Here is a 25470-nt window from a genome sequence, read left to right on the forward strand (position 1 = left end):
GTGCTAATATTAATAAAATTTACAGATTCGCTACTCAATAATAGATGGCGCTTATTAGAAATAACATCAGTGTTTATTTATTTTTTTGTTGTTTATAAATTAAACCCCCCCGGAAACGAATTAAAATATATATGATAACACTTTACACCCTTATAATCAAACGCGCATGACATTTTTCAGTGGGGGTCAATGCGCATAGTCAAAGCATTGCGCATTTCGTGGCTAACCTCACCGAGTCGATCGACCAGCAGTGAACGAGCTGTCAGTGCGAAAACCTATTCATTTCGTCTTGTGCTGTATTTTGGTGCCTAGTGGGTGTGCTAAGTGTCTACGAGCGCATTTTGTTTTATTAAGGTGCTAATAAACATTAAACTTGCAGGTAAGTGCCTACAATATTAAGTTAAAATCCAATTTTCCCGTGTTACGTTTTAAATTTTCGACTAAGATTTATGATCTTTATTTTACTGGTTTAACACAATATATCCCGTATATGAGATGACAATTAACTCGTATCTTATCGAATATTTAGAATATTACGCCGGTCATATTATTTTGACAAAGCCGTCCAAAAGGGTTCTTGTTTTACTGTAAATTTGTTTGATGATGTCATGGGCGGATATCTCTGACGTTAACATACTTCCAATTGTTATTTTATCAATTTGTATGTGTTTTTTGAATGCTTCAAAAGATAAAAAGGCGCTGGCCAAATAAAACAGTATTTCATGGCATAGAATGATATACTAAAAACTTTTTGTAATTCTTACTATGGTGCTCATGACTTACTGATTAGCATATAAATAGATTATCTATGCTGCCTATCAGGACGCCCCATAAAACAACAATATGCTAGTAAAAAGTACATTATTTTCACCTGTGGGAAAATTATTAGCGGTTCCATTCAATTCAAATTGCATCAAAGAGAAAATAACTTTCTAATGCATGAAGTGTTAGTGTTAGCCATGTAAGCTCAGACATATCAAACCTGTTTGGTTTCAGTAAAAACCGTTTACCTACATTCAATAAAACATATTGACTTCTCCACTTTAATAATTTACAAATTAGAAATAACTGTGTTAATAACACATCCAAGAAGTCGGACAAAAAGTATGAAAATAAAATCATTTAGTAAGTCACAAAGCACAAATGAGGACAATAAATTAAAGTAAGAGGTAAATATAGAATCACAGTTAGAACGGTACCCATTTCAAATGATTCGCAATGACCAACCAAATTAATAATGTGACTCACAAAAACACTTTTATAAATTGATCAAATATGATGAGTAATGACCTTTATTAGTAAATAACTTCCCCTTGATCCTGATAATGATGCTCTGGTATATCCTTATCTAAACCAATATGCTGATGACTCAAAATACTTCATTTAATGTTTATGAAAATGAGGCTGACGAGTCAAATTAATGATTCCCATAATTTGTCCGAAGTTAAAATTATTTGTGGTTAAGCATACAATTTATTATAACTGACCTTTCATTTCAATACTCCCTACAGCAAAACAAGAAAATCACCTATGCATATAAAAAACCGTGATAATTGTAAAGAAAAAAATATTTTTAACATATTGTACACTGTCATAAGTATATATTTTCTGCTCAATAAAGCTTTCTTTGCAAACTTACACTCAAACTCATGCAGTGGGTATACTTGATATCTTTAAAAATATAATGTTTTTACTTTAAGTTAATACACTACATGCAGAAATCAACCATGGAGCTAGGAGATATTTTATGAAAAATGCTACATCCACTATGTTAAAGTAACTTGGAGAGAGTTTGTCTTTTCTCGCATGAAATACTGAATATAGCTTGTTATTCTTTGATACTTTTATACCAAAAGCTCTGGAACCGAATTTTCGAACTACTCTGGATGAAATCGAGGGCAGAAGCTAGTAAACTAAGTAATAGACACAACCTAAGGATATTTAAATTAGACCAACTGAAACAATTGCTGACTGGGAAGGAATCACAGAAATAATAGGGGATCTTGTAAGATCCTGCCCTTATAACGCCGTCTATCCATGGGATTATAAGGGTAATGTAGCTTAAGGCTAAGCATTTGACTAGTGGGACCACTGTCTTAGATCATTCCTGTGACATCACTGTACAAATAATGATAAACTCTATCAATGATAAAAGAATTCTCAAAAGCCACACCTTTGGAAGCTGTAAAGTGCTTACCTACATTTAACAACTTATCATTAAACTTCGCCTAGTTGGGCAAACAACATAAAATTACTGCTAGAAACCAACAATTCGATATTTAATAACGTAAATGAAGGTATATCATTTCATCCATAATACACTTCACGCTGGCACGCTATCGGCTATCGGAATCGTCATGAATATGTCATGTAGGACCTACTTGCTATATGTAGCTATGGTAGATATATGGCTGTGTACTGAAACCGATCGCGCCGTGCAACCTAAATGGATTTGTGTGAGGATTAACTTCTCCATCATTGCTTCCGCTTCGTCCGTAACTAACTAAAACTGAGCTTGAAATGTTAGTAAAATAAACCTTCAAATATGAGCATCGCTTGAGTCTCGTGAACAAAACCTTAAAAACATGGGTTATAAGAATCGGGGACATCAATGCTTATCCTCTCCTGCTGTACGAGAAAGGCATTAGATCTGGCATTAGAAGCAGGAGCTGGAGATGCTTCAGATGTCTCCAGTTGGGAAGCAGAAAATCCGGGTCATGTGCGCCTTATTTAATAAAGACAGTATCTTAACTGCAATCCATATAGGATATTAACGGTAAATAGACCTGAGAGATGGCATGTAAAAGCTCACATGGTTAGTTCACATCATAAAGAGTAGGTAATCAATTACGGTTGCTTTACTCAAATGTCCTAAAATAATTTCTGCGATCCCAATTTGGAATTAAATGGCACTGCTGCGAGGCGGTCCTCTCTCAACATCAGAGAACAATGGAACTAATGTAACACAAACTTTCCGTAGGCACCTTTGTTTTCATTGGAGCTGCCGACCTAGTTTTAAGCGCACAAGCTTGCAATTGATCTCAAGTTCTCAGCTTGAAATTGCGGATATTTGAAATCATAATGAAAATCTGTCACGTCTGAACGGAGCATAAATGCTGGCGAGGGCACTTCGTGTTCTGAATAAAAGGAAATTAAACGGACCAACTATACGTATATTAAAACCTTTATGATGCAAAACCGCTGTATTAGCGCTATCTTTTATGTGTAAGGATGTTAATCTGAGGATCCTTAATGGGATCGGCGAACAAAGATACTTGGAAACCCTTATTATCCGAATAAATCGTGTAATCTATATTCGCGCAATTTCGATCATATTTCTAGAATTATTCTTGAGAGAAATTGAATTAAAGGCAAAACCGTTATACAGAAACAATTTGCTAATAAAAAGGAATAAAATGTTGAGTCTGAATTATTCAGACTCAGTATAAAGTATTAACCTAATTGGCGTGAGAACAACATTATTGCTTGGCTGTTGGCTGTGGTAGCCGCAGGCTGTAACTCTAATGTCCTCACTGACAGCATGACCTACTGCGTCTACTACCATTTTCACAACGACCTTAGCAAGCATTATTGTGGCTAGGAATGCCGCCAGACATATAAATATTCAGTACTGTAATTGACATAGTTTTCCGAAGCCATACAGATCTACCATTTTCTACTTCAGATTTATCGATTTTTCTGCTGATCTGCATGCGGCAAAGAAAACTCATTAACTCTAAAGAACAGATACGACAAACGCTGGTTGTAATGCTGGCTCCTTATAATCAAATATCATATTCGATTGTCTATCAAAAGTCGATACATTGGCATCTTAAAACTTAGGCCCTTGACTCGGGAAACCGAACACAAATAAAAAGGGTTGCGTCAGCACATCGGAATGAAAAGCGTCGTCATCATCTGAGCCAATTCCAAGACCAAATTAATTTCATAATAATGTTCTGCTTGAATAATCTGCGTTTGACGTAACCGGCGCCATCTTCGTTATAACAAGGGTTAATATTTTTGTAATCATCCCCAGATTCGCCCCGAGCGAGGCCGTGGTAAATGCTCGGGGATACACGTGTTGTGCGAAATGTCGAAGGTCAGGCCTATGTGCTCAACAAATTAACAGATTAATATAACGAGAATTCTATGCAACTGTTAATAATGATTGTTTTGTGTTTCATGAAACAATTGACTCTGCGTGTGTTCTGACGTAGGCGTGCGCCCTTTCAGTTGAGGGTGTCGTTAAAACGATAATAGGTATTCAAGAAAATAAATTGCAGCAATCTCGTCGCAAGCAACAACATGTTGAGATTGATCCGATCTTCATAATTATAACAATATTCCCATAGGAACGTTCATCGGTTCACTTGTAGCTATTAATATGAGTAGATACAACGGTGCGAAATCTCACGTCAATTTATTTAATGAATAAGGTGATATAAGACAATAACAGACTTTCCTTTTAATATTAATTAAGATCGTGAAACTTTGTTATCTATCAGTTAAACAGTCGCTATCTCCTATTTAAAACAAGCCATGGTAATCTCGTAACTTAATATTGTACAACACATGTTTTATGCATGCGTAATAATCTCGTTAGCCAGACTAACTAGTTAACCACGCACCCAATTAAGAATTTATCGTCCCTGAAAACCTTTGGCAGATCCCTGAAAACATTTTGCTAATTGCTGCGGTTACTTTATTTAAACATATTTTTAGTTAGTGAGCCCCAATTAACCAAGTACATTTTTTTTTTCTTTCATATTTTATGTCCTAGTTGAGCTATTTCACTATGTCTTTTTTCTTTTGATCAATTTTTGTAGTTGGAAGCATAGCAGTCAGATCATCCCCCTTGAATCTCCCCCATACTCGATGTATTTTCCCCTCCCCCAACTTCCAAACCTACGCCCTGGGAGTTATCTACCAATGATCTTTTATGGACCTTGTTCAGCAGATCATCCATGAACTTTTATAGTTGCTTATTAAAATTATCATGATGCGTAAACAAGTGAAAAGTTGCAATAAAGCGTGGCGGCAGCAGGCAGTGGCAGGGGTTGTTCCGCGCGAGGGTTGCGCGCGTTTATTGATTTTCCGCGCGAGCCCGCGGACGTGCTCCGTCTACGCCTCGTATCTCCGCAAATACTAAGATTGCGGCTAACCGCACTTTTGGGACCCGACAATTGTAACGCAAATACTTCAACATGACTAATTATTCCATAATTCACATCGTAAATTCTATTTATAACTCCAAAGAAGTTGTACCTAATTTGATTCAAACGGGTAAAGTTCATGCGTATGAAAGTAATTTGTTCTTGACGACTTTGAGAGAGGGTGGGGTGGAGCCTGAACAGGGTGATCACTGAAAACGACATGAACTGAGGAGACGCATAAGTACTCTGACCTCAGTGTGAAGATCGATTTCAACTACAATAGCATTTAGATTTTTTGATCATTTTTGGGATTTTTAAAATCAAGGAAAATTATGAAAATATTAGGAGAGCTATGTGGTGGTTTACGCAATAATACGCGTATGTCTACACTCAAATATACATAACTCATTGACGAAACTCGTTTCTTACGCATGCACTGATAGCTACGTGTCGAAATGCAACGCAAACTACAATGTTGTATAAATAATATCACTCATTACTTAAACACAAGGTGTTACTTAGCAAGTACTAGAGTACGGAAATAGCTGCGGTATCACATCATCAGTGTTTTCAAAGCTAATTGTACTGATTCATCTAAGTCCGTAGCAGATCGTGATTCGCGTCCGACCGCTATTAAGATGAATAGTTTGTTTAGTAAAGCTTATTTCTTTAGTGTGCAAGACTAACGTTGAAGTATTTAATCACGAATCTTAATGAGGCTAATCAACCGTCATTCAGATCAATTAAATTCTTAATTTTATGCTTAAAGTATTTACTGCGATTAGATGATTTAACATTTGCCGCATCATGTTTATGTCGTCAGTCCCATCTAGTACACATTACTCTAGTTACTGATATAATGATATCGTTGTCGGTCCATAATGAACCCAACATCCATTCATAGATGGGTCTTGATTTGCGTTATTTGTCAGGCCAAATCTAAGGAGCCCCATCTCTTAGCAATATGTCGCAGTACGATGTTACAAGAGAATGACCATTAAGAAAAGAATATGATGCGGGCGAGGACTAGGTACCAGGCGGAGACAGATTAATGAATAAACCAACAACAATGGTCCCGTAGGCAACCTGTGCAGGGTTAAATACAAGCTATCATTAAAATTCAAAGGTCGGTACTGCTCGGCACGCTATGTTCACGTAAACGTTCACTACGGTATTCTATTGTTTTGTTCATGAGCACACCCCGCGCCGCATGGTTATTACAACCTTTTCTTGTTTATTCTTTCTGAAGATTCTGTATAAAACTTCCAAAGCTATAATTTCTGGGATCGAAACAAATATGAACGGCATGATCTGAAACTTTCGACATCCCATTCCTTTTAGGGTCTGTAACTTCGATTCGTACAAAGTCTTTGTCTTTGTTCTAAATATGGTGGAGCTGAATACGAGTAAAATGACCAGCTATTAAGTTTAACGGTCGAATTCTGAATGTATATTCTCAGTATACAAACACGCCCCTAACGAGTAAACGCTGTAATTATAAATAACGACAACTCTTAACTGCGAAGCTACGAGGCTTTGAAAGCGAGGCTATCATTTTTTCATTTATAGCAATACCTATCTCTTATGTACGGTGTGCTTTAAATTGAAACATTTTAAAATTACAATTTATGCAATGCGGATTCTGTTTTGAGAAGATAGTAATTATTGATCATAGACATAGTAATCGAGGGGCTATATCGCCTTCCGATTACGTGTTGGTGATCATGGTTATCAAATATTGCGGTGGGAACAAGGGGTTCTAATCAGACCGCTCCTTTATAAATAGCATGTCCTTGGTAATGTCATCACCTTCTTCAGCCCGTTACAATCTATTCCTTTATTTGATTTAATCTCACTCGAATTATTTTCCTCTTTCGCTTTAGATTGCTATCTCGGGCCAATCTTTGAGGAAATATACTTATTTCAACCTTTTCACATGTGCGAAATGGTAAAACATACATAGTTTTCTTTCCTCTTTTTACCAAGGAAGACTATCGGTTTTTTTTTTAATAACTATATAGCCAATAATATGTTAGAGTACAAGTAATTCTACAATCCAATAGTCATTAATTTATCACTTAGTAAAGCCTACAGTCTTAATTGTCAGGACAGAAGTGGGTCATACGGCTTCGTTCGGGAACATTGCCAACTTACGGCAACTTGAACGTGGCCCAAGTTCAGCCATTGCAACGTGTCGTTATTTATTAACTAAATACAAAATGTAAGTTCGGAAAACTGTTGCAAAATTTCAGTTCAACCTGTTCAACCATTTGTTGAAGAATTATTGAATTCATTTACCGAAACCGACTTGAAAAGAGCTTTTGTGAATTCGTGCAACGAGAGCCAAGAATAGAGCTGCGAGAGTAGTGTGGGTAGCTGATTGTTCAACTTGCTCATAAACAATGCAGCATTCAGCAGTTTCAGAACATTGACTCTACCAGGCTACTAACTTTAAACAAGCAATTTTCTCGTATACGGACCATTTCACCTAAAATATTCAAAGTAAATAGGTATATAAATAGGTATAAGTGAATATGTATGTACCTTTACTCTCAGAGCTCATTAAAAAGTTAAAACAGGTACGTCAAAGCCAGAGTTGGAAGTTTAAAGGTGAAATTAAACTTAAATAGAAACGTAGCTGAGTAGAACATAAATGCTTTTCGAGAAGGTTGAAAAACAGGTCTGTTTTTTCCGAGTGAATGTCGCAAATCCCTGTCTGCAAACAATCCTGGCTTAGATGTGGCGACGCGTGTGAGATTGCCTGTCCCTTTGTTCGACGCGCCAAGGCCGAGCCACCACCCGGCCGGGGGTGTCCTGCGTTTACACTTTATACGACATTTGCCAACTGTCGCGACATCGTGCACTAAACCCCGGCTAAAAATAGCTTTAATAACGTCTCTGCAGTCTAATACTTCTTTAAACTTGTAACTTTCAGCGGCACATAATACCAAAAGGCCTTGTATGTGACTCACTCGCGTTGAGTATGCAAATAATTTACTTCAAATAAGGATCTTTGCGTAACGTTGATTTTGAATGGCTTTTCCTGTGTGTTTGTTTCACAAAATGACGAATCCGGACAATGAACTTGTAATCTTTGCAATGAACAATCGAACAACTTTTAACGCAACAATTTTGACAAAACCCTTATCCAATGCTTTCTACACAATATAGGTAGGTACTATTATAGTTTCAAATTATTTTGTTTATAAGGTTTTTTGACCGCAACCTTGCTTGCGTTTTATGAGAAATCCCGTAGAGGCAGCCGGCATTAAACATTTTACCATATAAAGGTCGAGGGTGAGAGTCGCGCCGATGTTTTTATGTTACGATAAAACAGCCGGGGAATAAACGCTTTAATCTTTGCTAATTAACGTTTGAGGGTGGCAAGTGACAGCCACGTGTCGTAAACTCCTTTATTGTTCCCAATTTATTTGTAATCTATAAAACCGACAAATTCTTAATTTGTTTGCGATAAAGCTGACTCTCATATCGCAAATTACATCTTAATTGATGTTTTTTTTTCCGAATCCGGAGCTGCGTATTTCTCAATATTAGTCATGGACACAACTTGGCGTAACGTGAGCAAGAACAAAGGATTTTCTATACCTAATTTCTAATCGGCGCTATTTCCTAAGAACACAATCGCGTCTGCTGTAGATATTGAGAAGATAAGTAGTGAACCTTATTTTCGTAATGAAATTCTCTCTGTGTTACATGGGATAGAAAAATTTAAAGGAAATGCCACTGATGCGTAGGTTGAAAGGTCGTTGTAAATATAGAATGATGATGAAGTGGGGGTCACATAATTGACATTTGATTTCTGCGCGTGTCTTCTACTTATTTGAACAGGATAAAAGTTCAACCTCGATAAATAACTCCTTGCAACATTATATGTTGATGCTGTTGCAAAAGCCAACGGAAATAAGAAAGGAGAAAATTGTCGCTCGAGTTTTTCAATTAGTTTCTCTCTAATAATTCGTCCTGAATGGTCTAATGATTCTGATTGTGTAACAGTATTGCCGTCCTTTCTGATTAGGACAGTCAGGAAAGAAATAGTCTGTAACTTGTTACAATGTATGCTATGTCTTTATTTTATTTATTTATTTGCATCAGGCATCTAGGGCCCATAGAAAATACAATACTTACTTTACTTTTACTTTAGCTGGCTCTGGAAATATAATCGTTCATTGAAACTTTCACGTATAGTTCATATTATGGGCATAGTAAATGGTTGATTACATACATGAGGTTACGTGTTAAGGTTATTTTGTACTCGCTTGCTTGCAAGGCCAGATTTAATTCTTGCTAATCGTACTATTTTTGTTGGCAAGTTAATCACTTCTGTCTGCTGCGTCAAGATCACTGTAAACTACGTAAATTGCATACATCATGGAAACAACCTTTGTATCTTCAGGTTTTTTTCAGTTATGTAACTTGCAGATTACAATAATGTGCATATGAAACTAGTTATTTTCTGGTACCCATCGACCTTTGACGACCAATGCGTCACACGAATCTCCTCTAGCTTAAGAGTCGTGTGGTCCTAATTACCCGTCTTTACATTATTCAAAGGTTTTTTGCAAATCCGTTTTAGAATTTTGTATAAGACTTCAGTTCTTTTGCTTACCAAGTTCTGTCACGTACTAGCTAAACTTTAAACAGCGCTCTCAGTGGCTTTATGAGCCTACAGAGAAAGTTTAAATTAAATCTACTAAGTAGGCTTAACGAGCTTTGAGTTTTTATTTCTGAAAATCAGTCTTGTATAGAGTTCAAGCTTAGCCAGGGTTGACCGCAGATTTTTCTTCCACGTTGTGCATCAGTTACTACACTTTTGCATATTACTGAATTCTGAGAACAAGTGTGATACCAACAGCAAATCTCAGCACAGAAACAGAGAACAGCAGATCAGGGAAATTCTGAACATTAACACAAAAAGCTGAATTAGGGTTTCCTGAGTTTCCCAAACTTTATTTCTGAGGGTTTGCTCCTTTAAATGTATTTACCCGCATCCCGTGGAAACCTCTGCACGAACTCGGATAAAAAGTAGCCTATAGCCTTCCTCGATAAATGGGCTATCTAACACTGAAATAATTTTTCAAATCGGACCAGTAGTTCCTGAGATTAGCGCGTTCAAACAAACAAACAAACTCTTCAGCTTTATAATATTAGTATAAGATATGTATGAGATTTTAATGTATCTGGTGAAATTGTTTCAGGATGCCTTCAGCAGCGCCACCCGCCGAAAATGGCGCGCCCCGCAGCGAGCTTGAGCAGCTGCAATTGCGCGCCGGACAAGTCACCGATGATGTCAGTATATTTTACTTATTATTCATTTTCCCCCCATATTTTGGGGTGACATTAAAATGTCGTTTACGATACCATAAGTAAGATATGATTGAGAAATAAGATATTTTAGTACCACTAAAATGAATGGCATCTTCAATAAGTTTTGTGACATGAATTCGTAATATTAAATGCAATAATGCAACCGCTCAAAATATAATTTGAAGATTCTTGGGCACTCGAGACAGAATTGTTGCGAAAACATTCTGTTGGCGTAGCAAGCTAATTTAATACCATTGTTGCACAATTTAAATACCAAAATTCTCGATTTTCTTTTCTTTTCTGAATTTTCAGAACTGCTGCTATATGTGGATATTTAAACTATATCTTCATGGCAGCAACAGAAATGAGCTTAGCGCATTTCACAAAAGAAAACATGGAAACTTTCTAGAACATACTCTGAAAGTTGTTCTAAAGTTTTATTTGTTGGAAATAAGTTTTCTTTTTCAAAACTTTTACTATTCAGAACCAAGGAATGAAGTTTTCTGTCCTATCCAGACTTTTGAATAATCGCATTTGTTATAACATTTCAGTCGTTGGAGTCGACTCGGCGTATGATGCAACTATGTGAGGAGGTGAGTTCAAACCATGCTTATTTATATGTATTAACTAAGATCTAAATTTAACTAAAGGGAAAACATTACCCATGATATAATAATTTTTATTAATATGAATGAATCTTATGATGATATAATTTCCTGACTTTGTAATTATTCTGCTCTTATTGGAGCTATAATGTGTTGGGAGTGATAACATGTGTGTCATTTCGAGAATACCTCCCAAAATTACTTTTAACCATATGATTTACCGTTTCTCCCCCTAAATTGACAATGAAATTGATATGAAAACTATTAAGGTTATTGATTGTAGTCACTATTTTGAAATTTGGAAAAGGTTTCATATCAATTTCGTCCACCATGAATCTGTCTTGAAATGTGATCAATTAACCTGTGTGATTAATATTGAATGACCTATTAATTTTCCAAGCGTGCGACAATATGGGAGCTCCCAAATCTATTGCTAAATAGAAACAGTCGAGCACAAAGAACTGTGCGGTCTTGTATATCCGTAGACGCGTTTGAGTTAAAATTAAATTTGTTTCCCCTCATAGTTTAATTATGTTGAGTTCTGTTGTCGATTATGTGAATTATTTGTGATCATCTGTGAGAGAGGTGTTCTCGATGCGAGGGAGTGAGGGGTATAGCGGAAGTGTCTGGATAGCCCCAAGCTCGGTTTGGTCTCTGACGCCCGTCCCACCCCCTAGGGCGCAGCCTCTGCTAACCCTGGCTGTTGTGTTTCGATGTCGCTAATTATTATTTTGTTTTATCTTTTTCTAAATGTGTGTATGTATATCTATTGTAGTACTCCGGCCATAAATCCTTATTTATTTTATGTTCAACCCTACATTTGAGTATGATATATAATATGTAATCAGTATTATATGTTATTATAACCATACATATATGGGTGTTGCATGATCCGTGCCTTACTGTGTCCGAAAATGTTAGACTTCTATAGCCCTTTGTGTTGTTCGTAGTGAACTGTACATTTTATGTGATTATATTTACCTCCCCGGGCGAACTGGCCCTCGGCGCTGACAGTTAATTTACTAAATTGTTATTCTTAGAGCGTAGCCTCCTTTAGTTTTTTACCAGAGGCAAATGATTAAAGGAAAGCCGAGAGTTTAACCGTCAGCTCCTGTAATTTCGCCCGATTGCTGTTTTAGGTTTCAAAGCATGAAGCCCATCATTGTCCACAATAGAATCCAAGTCCCATATTTAGTTTAAATACTTCTCAAATGTTAGTACCCCTTTTAGTACGTAATTGAAACAAAATACGTGCGCTTTTGAGTCTGAAAAAAAACTAGTCAATCCATTGTGCTTGGGCTTGCTTTCTAATGAGACCCTTGTCTGTCCCTCGGATTGTCACTGGAGGAATCCGCGTCCGAGGCTGACTCACTGTTTCCACGCACTTTCTATTACTGTTTAATTTCCTGTCTGGTAACGTTACTTGTATACTACTCTTCATAGATGACATTATTGTTCTCTGTGTTTCTTTATGATTTCTCTAAGCAAACGTTCCAACACTAACTGATCTAGCGAACCTTGGCATTTAATATCGTGATCAGTGTATGTTGATGTTCGCTCTTCCTGTTTTAGTTGATCTGTATCTTAGGTCTCTGTTGTAGTGGCTGCTCTCTGTTGTTGACTGTACATCTATTATGTTGTATGATTTTCATGCCTTCTCGAACATTCACATTACTGTCAATATGTGGGCGTGAACACACCCCGTACCTGCCACTGTACTCCAACAAATATATCGAGCTACACCTGATGCTGACTCTCACACATACATGAACCTAACCAAAATTATCTGTATTACCCACATTATTGTTATTTATAATTTCCAACATTTGGTTTACTTAGTATATTTAGTATATTTTTGTTTGAAATCTTTATAGATGTTACCTAATTATTTACGATATATTTTGCAAATATGGTTATAATTTAATATGCCGAAACGTATGCGCCAACTCGAACACGGAATACGACACTGTACAGACTGAGCATAACTCTGAACAACACAGTGGAACAGTTGAACACCGGGAGGACGTCGTCGCGCCACCGGCCCGCACTGTACATACGCAAGGAGGCGCGGTGGCGACGAGGTCCTCCCGCGCACACCACCACATCTGACTGTACAAGCGACACGCTCGCGCCGGCTCCACTGTCCACTCACTCTACTGTACCCCTCACAACTAACATGCTCTGTGACTTTTTGTTTCTGCGGCGTAGAGCAAGGAGGCCGGCATTCGTACTCTGGTCGCTCTAGATGACCAGGGAGGTGAGTGATCTGCAAAATTTGCAACACTACATTATTTACAATTTTATCTATTTTATCCTTTTTCGCTAACTTTGTTGAGCATCGTAGGGTTTTCAGCCGCCCCGAAGATGGGCTCACCGAAGTAGAAGAGTTTAAGGGGGTATCGCATTGATTATATGTATTTAAAATTACGTCACTGCTATAACAATGCAAAGGTGCGGGCATCCTCTGAGAACTGACCGTTAACATTGTAAGACTCACACACGGAGATGATCACGGAAAACCCACATCTTTGTATATTTATTCGTTATGTAGATAATATACACCACTTTGCACAACTTAACAACGAGCTCTATCTTCTACGACGTCAGGCAGGCCGAACGATTCGACATAACAAACCGTATATATTCGGGCGTACCGATACCTTATACATTCTGCATTTCAGATATTGTTTGTACTCGACTCTAAATTAACAACTTTACTGAATTCACATAAAACGAATCTAAATGAACGAGCAAAGTAAATTCGAAACGCTTCTCCTCAACGCACGACTCTTGACATCACACAAAAAATCATGAATCATATGAAACTGAGCACAGATGAAACTTAATCTGGTTTTACTTGCAAGCTTGAGTGCATGCATGTCGTTGTGGATCGAGTAGTGTGTGTTAGCGGCTTGCGTCCCGCCGGCACGCCGCACGCGCCGCCTCCGCCACGCCCGTAGCGTCACGCGTCACGCCGCCGCTGCACCGCGCACGCGCCGTCCCGTGCGACCGCTCCCGGCGCACCGCACCCACCCACCCACACACCCCGATACTCTCTCCTACGATATATTATTTTGATTTGTATTTTATGTATAGAGCGAGGACGCCGGGGGGCAAGCGCTTCATATGTTGAGTCACCAGGGCGGTAAGAGTTAAACTGACACATGGGTAGTCGAAACGTGAGAACGTCTGTGTTTGAATGTGCAGTTAATAAAATTAATCTCTTTGTTTTTCTTTGACGTTTCTCTTAACTAACGACTTATCTGAGATCGATGTTGCGTGTGTATCTATGTTTCGATGGGGATGACCTTGACATAATAGTGTAAATAGATAAGCCCGATGGCCGTTCGTTGCTAATTGTCGCAAAAGACTGTTACTCTATCTTTTGCTGAAGATTTAATTTGAATGAGCTGCGCAATCTGTTTAGTTCTTCCGTTGAATTTGATCGATACGCTTTTTATAGGTATATTTATTTATCTTTCCGAATCTACTGTTCTCTTCCGTAATACTGCGGTACTGAAATGAATGCGCGTTGACCGATGTCTGTTCGACGTATAGAGTAACTGGTTTCCGCCTTCATCTCCATGGCTGGCAGCGTACTGTTCATGTTAGCTGTAGGTCTGTAACTGTTAGCTCGAGCGTCTGTGTCTGTCGGCGAGGCCGCCCCTCGCCGCACTACATATTAGTTTGTTCATTTTTCTTCTTCAATAAATCAATACTTTGCTATTTTCACGTTTCATTTAGGAATGGCTTAATGGATACGCTCATTTGCTAAGTTGATTTATTTTGTCCCATGATCACCTGGCGGCGGGTCCCCGTGGCTCGCCGCGCTCATCTCCATGTTTTATTTTGTTTAGTTATCAGTTTGTTTGTGTTGGTATGAGTTTGCGACGCCCGCGCGGCCTGCAGAGCGCTGCGGCGGCCTGCGCGCGCGCCGCTCCCGACTCCTCACCGCATTCGTTTGGCGAGCTATAGTGACATCATTATTGTGTTGTAGAGTCACGAGGTGGGCATGAAAACCCTGGTCATGCTGGATGAACAGGGCGGTAAGCATCCAGTAGAACATACTATTTTGCATCACTCATAATTTAGTAAAGCTTTTGTCTGAAATGCCAGTTCAGATAATTTATAAAAGTTCGTTGAATGGCAATGACTTGATGAAAATAAATATGTTATCGATTGAAAATCTGCTAACAGTTTATTTATAATGGATAAAAAGTGAAGGTAAAACCTGTTTGTCATGATCATAACTAAACCTAGTGAATAAAGTGCATCAAACGATCTCTGCGCTCCCGCAGTGCGTGTCTGCATCACAGCCATGTGAACTGGGACCATGAGATTATCTGATTCAGTTAAACCGTATTAATTCTTTTCTTTAGTTCTTTGTCACGCATCCAGCTATGCACGTCTTCTTCAATATTGCTGTTTATTGCATGACTTAGATTTTTATAAGTGATATCTAGATAATGTTTTCTAATTGTTAGTCACTACGAGTACGGTAATGTAATCACTTAGTGTCAGCACATACATCATTTTAATTCAAAGGTAAATGATAATTTCTTGAATTAGTTTTAACCAGATCAAGTGTAAGACATAACGACACAAGCACCACAAAGAACTGTTCCGATAAATATTAGATGCTTAAACATTAGCGTTGAAATGACCTGTCATAGAATTGCTGTAGGTTAACTAACAGCTTGCATGGACATAAATAGTTGAATAAAACTCAGCTACATTTACCGAAAACATGTCTTACACTTAGCGCTGGTTATTGTCGAGAGCGTTGAGAATTTACAATCGAGATCAAAAAATTATTCAAAAATATTAAAGTCGCGAAAGTAATTGGAGAGCTAGGAGCTTGAACACATAAATTCGAGTAAACTGACAAGGGCGTATCTAAAGCGTGTGTTGATGTGTGTAAACAGAGCAATTGGACAGAATCGAGGAGGGCATGGACCAGATCAACGCGGACATGCGCGAGGCAGAGAAGAATCTGTCCGGCATGGAGAAATGTTGCGGCATCTGTGTGCTGCCGTGCAACAAGTGCGTACCACCACAGATTACCTGCCAAAAGCTTCCGCGCTCGCACATTTTAAACACAAACGGTTTAAAACCACTAACCATTAATTTTCCTTTTTTTGCTAAGCACTTTAATACATAACCACCTATATGTTCGAAGTCATAATGCTTTGAGCACTACGGAAATTCTGCACTTGATGTGGATGCTCCAAAAATGCCTTCCATTCACCGTCGCGTTACCATTTGTTTCGCCGGTTCTGCGTCGTTTTGTTCGTGTTTCCTTAAATCTTGACTGCCTTGGAGCAGCCAAGAGTATCCATCTCCATTTGTTGCATGAACTGGTTTCAGCTCATGTTGTTCCGAATTTTGGGTGTAAATAATAGAATTCTCTACGAATACTTAAACCCTGTTCCTCATGAATTCCAGGGGTGCATCGTTCAAGGAGGACGACGGTACGTGGAAGGGCAACGACGATGGCAAGGTGGTGAACAACCAACCCCAGAGGGTGATGGATGAGCGCAACGGTATAGGACCACAAGCCGGATACATAGGAAGGTAAACACTTTTCATCTATTATGGCAGTCACGAAAATTAAGGCTATTTTGAGACGTGGGAAATTTTCATTTCGGGCCCCCCACTTATATATCAGAGTATCAGATTCTGGACGGTGAGTTACCCAATACTCGCCGTCCATATTCCTACACCTACCATAGCTGGCACTATTCCGTGACCTTATGGAGTATGGCCTTGAATGCTGCTGATTCTCAACTTTTAACTTTCAGCTTTAACGTTCAACTTTTTACTCTATGTATTTGAAATAAAGTCCAAAATTAAAAAACCAACCAACCAGCTGTAAAAACCCTCGTTAGTCAAGTAACCTCTCATTCAACTTATAGTCCTAGCAATAAAGTCGAAAATTGCACACTTACATACCCCGTCTCCCAATCCAGGATAACAAACGACGCTCGCGAGGATGAGATGGAAGAGAACATGGGACAGGTGAACACTATGATCGGCAATCTGCGCAACATGGCTCTGGACATGGGCTCCGAGCTGGAGAATCAGAACCGCCAGATCGACCGCATCAACCGCAAGGTAAGGTGTCCTGCCTGAATTGCGGAGAGGGTCTCTAACGTGCACGCGAATTCGTCCGGTCTTTGGTAGGAGTTTGAAAGAGTAGGTACCGTGCGTGTTGTTGTGCCGATGATTTGATGAAGGTAGAATATTGCCGATTTTGAATGAAGAACCATTTGATATATTTTAAAATTGTGGGTCCCGGCTGTCATTTGAAGATCTTTGGCAATAATTGGGGTAGTCAGAAGTCAGAAAGCCTGACTACTAGTTTTACCAAGGGTTATTCAGTTGCCCAGGTAACTGGGTTGAGGTCAGATAGGTAATCGATCCATGTAAAACACTCTACTGGTACTCGGCTGCATATTGTATTTGGCAGAAATGTTAAAGGACAATGGGCACAAATATATGGGACCTGGTATACCCCACCAATAGGAATGTCATATATATCATTGGATAGGTCTTTTTATGTAGAACAATATTTACTACGACAGCTTTGTTGAAATGTTTGTCCGTTCTGAGATATAGATCAAAAACTGTGCAAAAGTTAGAACTAAGTAATCTATTGATAACTCAAGTCTTTAAAGGATAATCTAAGTACTAATAAGTGTAAGTCTTGTAAGTGCTACCTGCTGTGCCCGTTAGGGTCCATAATTGTTACTATTATGTATCATTTTAACCTTTTATTGTATCAACTGGATTTTGGGTTAAAAAGAAGGTTGGTGGTTAAAAAGACCTGTCCAACGATATATATGACTTTGCTATTGGTGCGGTTTCTCATTACGCCCAATATCCAGTTGGTACAGTAAAAAGTTGAAATGTTAAATAACAATAACAGTTATGGGCCCTAACGGGCACAACAGGTAGTACTTACAAGACATACACTTAGTAGTACTTAGATTTTCCTTTAAAAACTTGAGTTATGAATAGATTACTTGGTTCTAACTTTTGCACAGTTTTTGATCTATATCTCAGATCGGACAAACATTTCAGCAAAGCTGTCATAGTAAATGTTGTTCTACATAAAAAGGCCTATCCAATGATATATATGACATTGCTATTGGTGGGGTATACCAATCTGCCCATTGTCCTTTAGGCTATGTCCAACAGACTTATTGTATGAAATAGGATTCTGAAAGTAAATCACGCATCAATGGAATGATATGATTCAGAAACTTAACTTTCCTGTGATCATAAAAGAAACAATTAATTTCTGTTTCCATAAAATTAATAACCCTATTAATTAATACTTATTAATTGTCTCTGTAGTAAATATATCAAATATTTTACATAAGAACTTGCCCTTTCTAAGTTGTAGAACCATAAAAGTAGGACGAATTTGCGTGCACTCATTTAATAAAATTTTCTTCATTGATAGACTTCTCCGCAATCTGTACTTACTTCTTAAATACTGATAAAATATTTTCTTTATTCTCAGACGATATATTGATGTTGTCGTTTTTATTGATTCATAGTATACAGTTTTACCCAGCACATTACATTTTTCAGAATTATTAAAAGTATATAACATAACAGATCGGTCTTACAAACTGCGGCCATAAAATATCACCGCACTCAAGTTGGGTACAACTGTATACCGAGTCGCAGCAAAATTAAACGCAAGAATAATTTTGCTGCAACTCGTACTATTCATGAACATTTTCACCATCTAAATGTTTGTGCCTGTCACGTTAGCCGTGGAAGTGCGACTAGTTGTCTTCTGTGTCTATGAACTATCTATCTTCTGGCTTATTGGCAACCTAAAGTTCCGGTCACTCGCTTATCTGGCAATCAACTTCACTTCCTTCCCTCACGACGCATGTCTCTTCGTAGAGTATATGATTAGCAATTGGTTGTTGTGAAATTTTTCTCTGTGTCTTCCGATATGTTCAAGACATGCTACTACTCCAAACACATCCCACACGACCATTGTGTTAATGTTGAACTAGTTGTCACATCCATCCAGACTAACATTCAGAATTAGACGCCATAACTAACACTCATTCACATCAAATCAATCCTAACGAAACATTGTTCTTGTTTCAAAAGACAGCGACTGAAGGCCATCGCACACACTTGATATTTTACTGTTTTGACAATCTAATTGTTTCAACATTTTTTCGGTGTAAAGAAGAATGGAGAATCTATGTATGCCAACATAAACACACAACATACAGGCTCATAAAATCTGTGTAAATAAAAATACTGTAGTATAATTGTATCCTTATAGAACTTTGCATGAATGTGTATGATGCCTGAAAAAAGTATGATGATGTTAAATGTGTATATTTCAAGTACCACCCGCTACCTAATCGAACAGTAAAAGTTTCACATTCTTCTTTAATCGAATCTCAATGTGTAAACTGGCCAAAACATAACGCATACAAACGAAAAGTCGCTGTGCATTGAACAACCAGCAAAAACAAACCGCGTGTTCTAATCTTAGGGCGAATCGAACGAAACGAGGATAACTCTGGCGAACCAGCGCGCGCACGAGCTCCTCAAGTAAAGGACGGCGCCACGCACACACACCACCACTCACACACACACGCGGTCTCGTGCCACGCCCTGCAAACCGGTTGCAGATACAACAACCTCCCCATAGAATACGTGCCATCTAAATTGATCGACATAAACTCAGTATTTGCGCAAAAACTGCGCAACCAATTTAGCGCATTAATATTTTGCTGATCAATAAAGATGGCGCTAGCAATACCTATTTATCATCATTTTTAAGATGTTTATTTAGTTGCGATAGTTAGAATTAATTATGATCATAATATATTAAGTTAGGTGAATTTGTTATGAAATGGATCTGCAACCGGCGATATAATATAATTTAGAAATCAAAATATTTTTGCTTAGTGTCTCACTTCTATCTCGAGATACATATTATATCCAAGTGTAATAAAATTAATACTTTACATGTAATCCTAGCATGCTACTGTATAAAGTGAACACTTCGTTTTTGTGTCTCTTGTGTTTACTGCTTTCTTGACGCTCAAGTTTTAAGTACATTATGTAAACATTTTGAAAAGTATAAGTACATCATGTAGTTTTGTTTGGGGTACATAGTTTTTGCAAGTGGTAGGTACCTATTACTAATGGAAAGAGATTATATACATTTTTGTTGGTGCTAATCTAAAACGGTGCATACAAAATGTGTAGCAAAGTTTCCTTAACACAACTTAGTACCCAAAATCCCGAATGAATTAAGAACCCACCCCTTACAAAACTACATAACATTATTAAATAGTTTTGGTGCTCATTTCATGCAGTAGAACATGTTGAAGTTATACTTAATCGTATTTACGCCATCGTCTCGTAACTTATATTATTATAAACTACTACACAGTATAAACAGTTAAGGAGTTAAAGCGTGAGATTTATTATTTTGAGAAAATGCATTTACCCCTTGTTAATATGTAGTGTTACTGTTAATGCTAGAAGAAGTATAATGTTGCTTATCGCAAACTTAAACATTCATATTTGTAATATTAATTGATTCATATACCTTGCGATGAAACAAGATATATTTAAAGGAAATTGTTATATTATACTCCTATTATAAGGGATCAAATCTCTCACAGATCTGAATTTATTCATTGGCTATTTTATCTTTCAAAATTTCACACTTCCTCACAATTATAATTGTCCTCACAGTTGGGTGATATCCTATAGTTTTACATAATTTCTCTATACTTCCTTGCATATTAGTCAAAAATGCATGATGGACAGTTGGATACATGTGCTGTTCAGCAGTGTAGGCTATCTCGTAAGAGGGGATGAATAAATGGTTACAATGTATGCCAGGGATGAGTTGATATGTGATAATAGTTTGAATTTAAGTGAATAGAGTTAGCCAGTCACATGTCTTCGATGAAACTTGTATCTGAAGTGCATCAGATCTCAACATTGATTTTTAATACGTTTCATAGGAGCATTTATGTATTTGCAAAATTATAATTTTAAAACAAAAAAAAACTCTCCTAAAGGCTCAAATATTTAGTGAATCAACTTAGTTACAATCTACTCATATGTTAACATTTTCTTTTTATATATTTGTAACGGTAAATGGAAAACTAAAACATAGCTTTTACATATCTGTGCAATAATATACATATCTGCTTCTATGAAATAGTATGAAAAGACGCTACCTAAATAATGTAACTTAGTATTACAATGTAGCTATTCTTAACTTAGCGATAAACTATCATAATTTATTAAAACTACTTAGTAATTTTTATTTATTTTATGAAAAAAATAAATCATTTCATTTTAAAAAAGTGATTTTAAGTTATTTATTTTCCCTTTTACATTTTGAGTTAGATTTTGAATCAAATATTTTAATTTATTTTCGTAACTATACTTATTGTGATTACTGAATTATTATTAACGCAAATAAGGCGTAATCAATTACATTATTTGAATTATTAAGTAAAGATGAAAATTAAGGATTGAAGAATTGTAGGTAGATTGCCGCAGTATACTTTAAGTAATGAAACTAAATTATAGTATATGTATCGTATCCTAAATTAATATATACCTGCGTAATATTAATCTTTGTATTATTATGAAGTAATTTTAGAATTCACGATGTCATCCAAATCGGACATCTTGTATTAGGCATTCAGAATCCAGGTAGGTAAAGTTATCGAACTCTTAATTTTTTTTAATAAGTCAGAAATGCATAACTCCACGAGACTGCACACACACAGACAAACTAAACACACAACACGTCGCTGAAGATCGTGAGTATAATTTTATAATAAAACAGCACTTTTATAAGCGGAGCACAGCTTGCGTTTAAAGCGATTGAGCACCACAAATTGGCTTTTGTGTCACTTTAAAATATTATAACGCTATGGCGTTGCCGCTTGAAGCCAAAATCGCTGAAAGATAAAGGCTTACAAGATTATATACGTGCCGCATGTACCAGCATATTTAATTCATGAACAAATAATTGTAAAAAACCTTTTATGACGTTAATATAGAATGTAAATAAAACCCAGTTTCCACTACTGTGTCATTGTTGTTAAGAGATTTTGTAAGAAAATAATCTCGTCTCATATATTTGTTTATTGTGCGGCTACATGTGTACACGACTCGTGCTCGATAATTAGAAAATGTCTTCTACAATGTATTTGTAAAATAACCCTAGTTTTTTTTGTTTTATTTCCTCTGGTTTACTTACCTACTCTAACCTACACCCGTTTTGACTCAATTGATTTTCGTAGTATCTTCCTTTTTCGATTTTGTTTGTTTTTTGTGATTGTCCTTTTTATTTTCATTAATTTCACCCTTTTTATTTTTATAGCCTTATGTCTGTTGAATAAGGTTTATTTTTGTGTGTCGTTTTTATCTATGTTATGTGAGAGTATAATGAGGTTTGTTTATAGGGTGAGAGCAACGAGACGCGCATAGCAGTGGCCAACCAACGCGCGAACAAGCTCCTCAAGTCTTAAGCACTTCGCACTTCATTAAAGCCACTAAAATGACGCTTGCCACACATATACGCTTATTTTATATAGACTGGATTTTTTGAGTTCATGCACTGCAAGATCCTTATTTTGACATCTTTAAGTGATGCAGATTAATGTGTAAAAAGGGATTGAAGTCTATAAATTAAGGGATCAGTCGAAACGAACTGGAACTGGACTAGAATCTGAATGACTTGAAGATATCAAATATTGGTCTTGTACGCTTATGGACCGCTTAAAATCCATTACGTATAAAATCAATACACTACACAATTATTTTTATCAAGCAAAAGTACGATTAGCTTATTTTCTTAAGCAATTTTTTCACCATATTATGGAAAGCTTTCAGACATTACAAAAACTTTGGCAAGCATCATTTTAGAGTTCCTTAAGCGTTATGTATGTGGTAAGTACAGTTATATTATTCGCGTATAATAAATAATATTTGCAATAATTTGATTTATATCGTTATTGTACGAGGCTTGCGGACAATCTGACTGATCATGTTCCTAGTCAAGTTGTCGAGTATTTTCCTAAATGTTATCGTATACTATCAGTAATTGTATTGTTAACTGTACTTACCTATGTTCATTTGAACTTTGAGATTGCATTTTTACAATTTATTTATTCTTGCCATATTTTTAAGTTTATTTGCGTTTAAGACGAAATACTCTCGGGTTTGTATTTACATATGGCAATACTAAATTTCAAATCAAACATTAAAAATCAATTATAAAATCACTTTTCCTAAAATAATACACTAAATCTATATTGCTTTATATAAATACAACCTCTTGAAAATCAACCGCAAAAAGTATGATTTATAATTTTAGTAATGTGCCAAAATTATTTTCTATAGGAATGCCTCATTATAAGACACGAAATTTTATGTTTTCACACTAATTTCAAAGGCTTCGATACAAAACCTACACCTCGCCTGTAGACATTTAATAAAAACCAATAATAAACATTTCCTTAATTAATTTTACTTAAAAAATGCACTAAATCACATAAAATATTTTCAGATGACTTTGAACGGCCAATCGGCCAATAAAACGTTTTTTCATGAATTTAAACACAATGATAGCACAGAGTAAGCACAAAAATTGTTTTATAGAAATACATATATTTTCGTATTCATTTGCACTCATCATTAATATAAGTGCAACGTACATATAAAGGCGACGTAGTAGAATTTGACGCTCAATACATTACTACTATTTCCCGCCATAAAATGGCGTCGTGACGTTTCATTACACGATATATTTCAGAACTCTTGACCTCTATAAAGGACAAGCAAACAATACTTACCTATCAGCAAGTCTTCGTCTTAAATTAAACATTAGTGAGATTTTAAAATTAAATATTATGTAGTATTATAATATTTGTTGAGATTTTAGGTATCTCTCGTTTCACGTAACTGAGCGATACTATAGTTTGACTTTTACTTATCGTACTTTCGAATTGTATAATCCAATGTACTGCTTTTTTAATTTATTAGATTAAGATAACGGTGCCTGAATTCGTAGATTTTTTTGTATTTCTATTAAATTGTGACTTTTCATTAATTTAATAAATAATAGCAGTCAATAGTTTGAATCCTTATGATTTATTTATTGTAATTGCGTAGATACGTTGTGTAAGCCAGTTATTATGTAAGCGCTTAGTACACGATGTCGTGGGTGTCGCGGTAATAGTTTGTTAATGGGAAGATATTAAATGACCCAGTGTACAGTTACATTCATCTTGATTACAGACACGATGTCGATCAACCATTTGAGTGCTTAGCGAGTTTCAAGTAAACTTTTGTCGATACATAAGCTATAACTCGGCTAAAGTATTAATGTATTCTACGAAGTAGGCAATGTCATTTTGGCGCATACACGTACTTTGACACTTCCGAAAACAAATGACGAATACGTAATAGAGGAGCTACACTACAATATAACTATATCAGTCGAGTTTTTCTATTGACAAGAGTTAACAAATAACTTGCGTGCGTAGCACTGTTAGTCTACTGTCAATTTTCGGATGTTCTGATTGGTTGTCCAATTACGACCAATCAAATCACTTGTCAGATTTGACAGTTTGTATGTTATAAGGCTTTCGTGCGAGGGTCATATAAAGCGTTGTGTAATGTGATTACAGAATATAATGCAATAGTCTATGAAAACTATATCGTATAGTTGAATATTTAAAACTTTATTATTACTTAAAGTGTATTGTTGTAAGTATGACGAATAAAATGTACCGGCCTTAGGAGTAATGTGTAGGAATGTTAAAGGCAGCGGCTTGACAAATTATATTATACTCGTGTAACAAGTTAGTTAAGAGTTTTCGAAAATTTCTCTATGTCTTTTTCTCTCAATCGTATTAGTTTCTAAGGATATACGCGTACTGTGCGCGGACATTTATCTAAGTACATCATATTTTAATAATGAAATATTTTAACAGTGTTGTCTCTTAACTTTTGAGCTGTAGTCCACACGCGCCGTCACTTTGTGGTTCTGACCACTGACGCCCGCGCGCCACTTCCCACTCGCCAGCCGGCGCTGACAGCCGCGGTGACAGAACACAGGGCGACGGCGCGTGCGCAGCCTCGTAGATTGTTTTGTAACAGCTATTCAATTTAACCAATAGATGTGTAAATTTACCGCCTGCATAATCTGAATAATGATTTTTAATCAGCCTAAAATATTAACTACCTAGGATTAAAAATAATTATATCTATTTTCTTTAAGAATAGATAAAGGATAGTATAAACTGTTAATTTCTAATTACATTATTGATTTGTTAAATTACAAATGACTTGTA

The 25470-nt window shown here is 36.7% G+C and overlaps 1 protein-coding gene across 6 annotated transcripts; it reads left to right on the forward strand.

The window, feature by feature from the left end:
* The first annotated feature begins 153 nt into the window (after window positions 1-153).
* Window positions 154-25461, forward strand: LOC110379096 (synaptosomal-associated protein 25). Of its 6 annotated transcripts, none has more exons than XR_007511961.2 (9): window positions 181-379; window positions 10373-10463; window positions 11033-11074; window positions 13295-13343; window positions 16012-16129; window positions 16532-16660; window positions 17056-17200; window positions 19623-21927; window positions 22576-25461. XR_007511961.2 is itself a non-coding variant. In XM_021338607.3 (8 exons), exons 2-8 carry the CDS (start codon window positions 10374-10376, stop codon window positions 22639-22641), a joined length of 639 nt encoding a protein of 212 aa, XP_021194282.1. In that variant the 5' UTR covers window positions 154-379; window position 10373; the 3' UTR covers window positions 22642-25461. The 6 variants fall into 6 exon arrangements, 4 of the variants coding, with proteins under 4 accessions (XP_021194282.1, XP_021194281.1, XP_021194280.1 ...); XR_007511960.2 differs by lacking the exon at window positions 13295-13343 and adding an exon at window positions 15084-15132 and having other exon boundaries at window positions 186-379; XM_021338607.3 differs by lacking the exons at window positions 13295-13343; window positions 19623-21927 and adding an exon at window positions 14183-14231 and having other exon boundaries at window positions 154-379.
* Window positions 25462-25470: the final 9 nt, after the last annotated feature.

The sequence above is a fragment of the Helicoverpa armigera genome, chromosome 20 (genome assembly GCF_030705265.1).
Source record: "Helicoverpa armigera isolate CAAS_96S chromosome 20, ASM3070526v1, whole genome shotgun sequence".
Classification (NCBI taxonomy): domain Eukaryota; kingdom Metazoa; phylum Arthropoda; class Insecta; order Lepidoptera; family Noctuidae; genus Helicoverpa; species Helicoverpa armigera.

Excerpts from the sequence above, each read along its gene's own strand:
- LOC110379096 (XM_021338607.3), top strand. The coding sequence starts at position 10,374 with ATGCCTTCAGCAGCGCCACCCGCCGAAAATGGCGCGCCCCGCAGCGAG. Across the intron at positions 14,232-16,011 it reads TATGTTGAGTCACCAGGGCG|AGCAATTGGACAGAATCGAG; the intron begins GTAAGAGTTAAA and ends GTGTGTAAACAG. Across the intron at positions 16,661-17,055 it reads CAAGCCGGATACATAGGAAG|GATAACAAACGACGCTCGCG; the intron begins GTAAACACTTTT and ends CTCCCAATCCAG.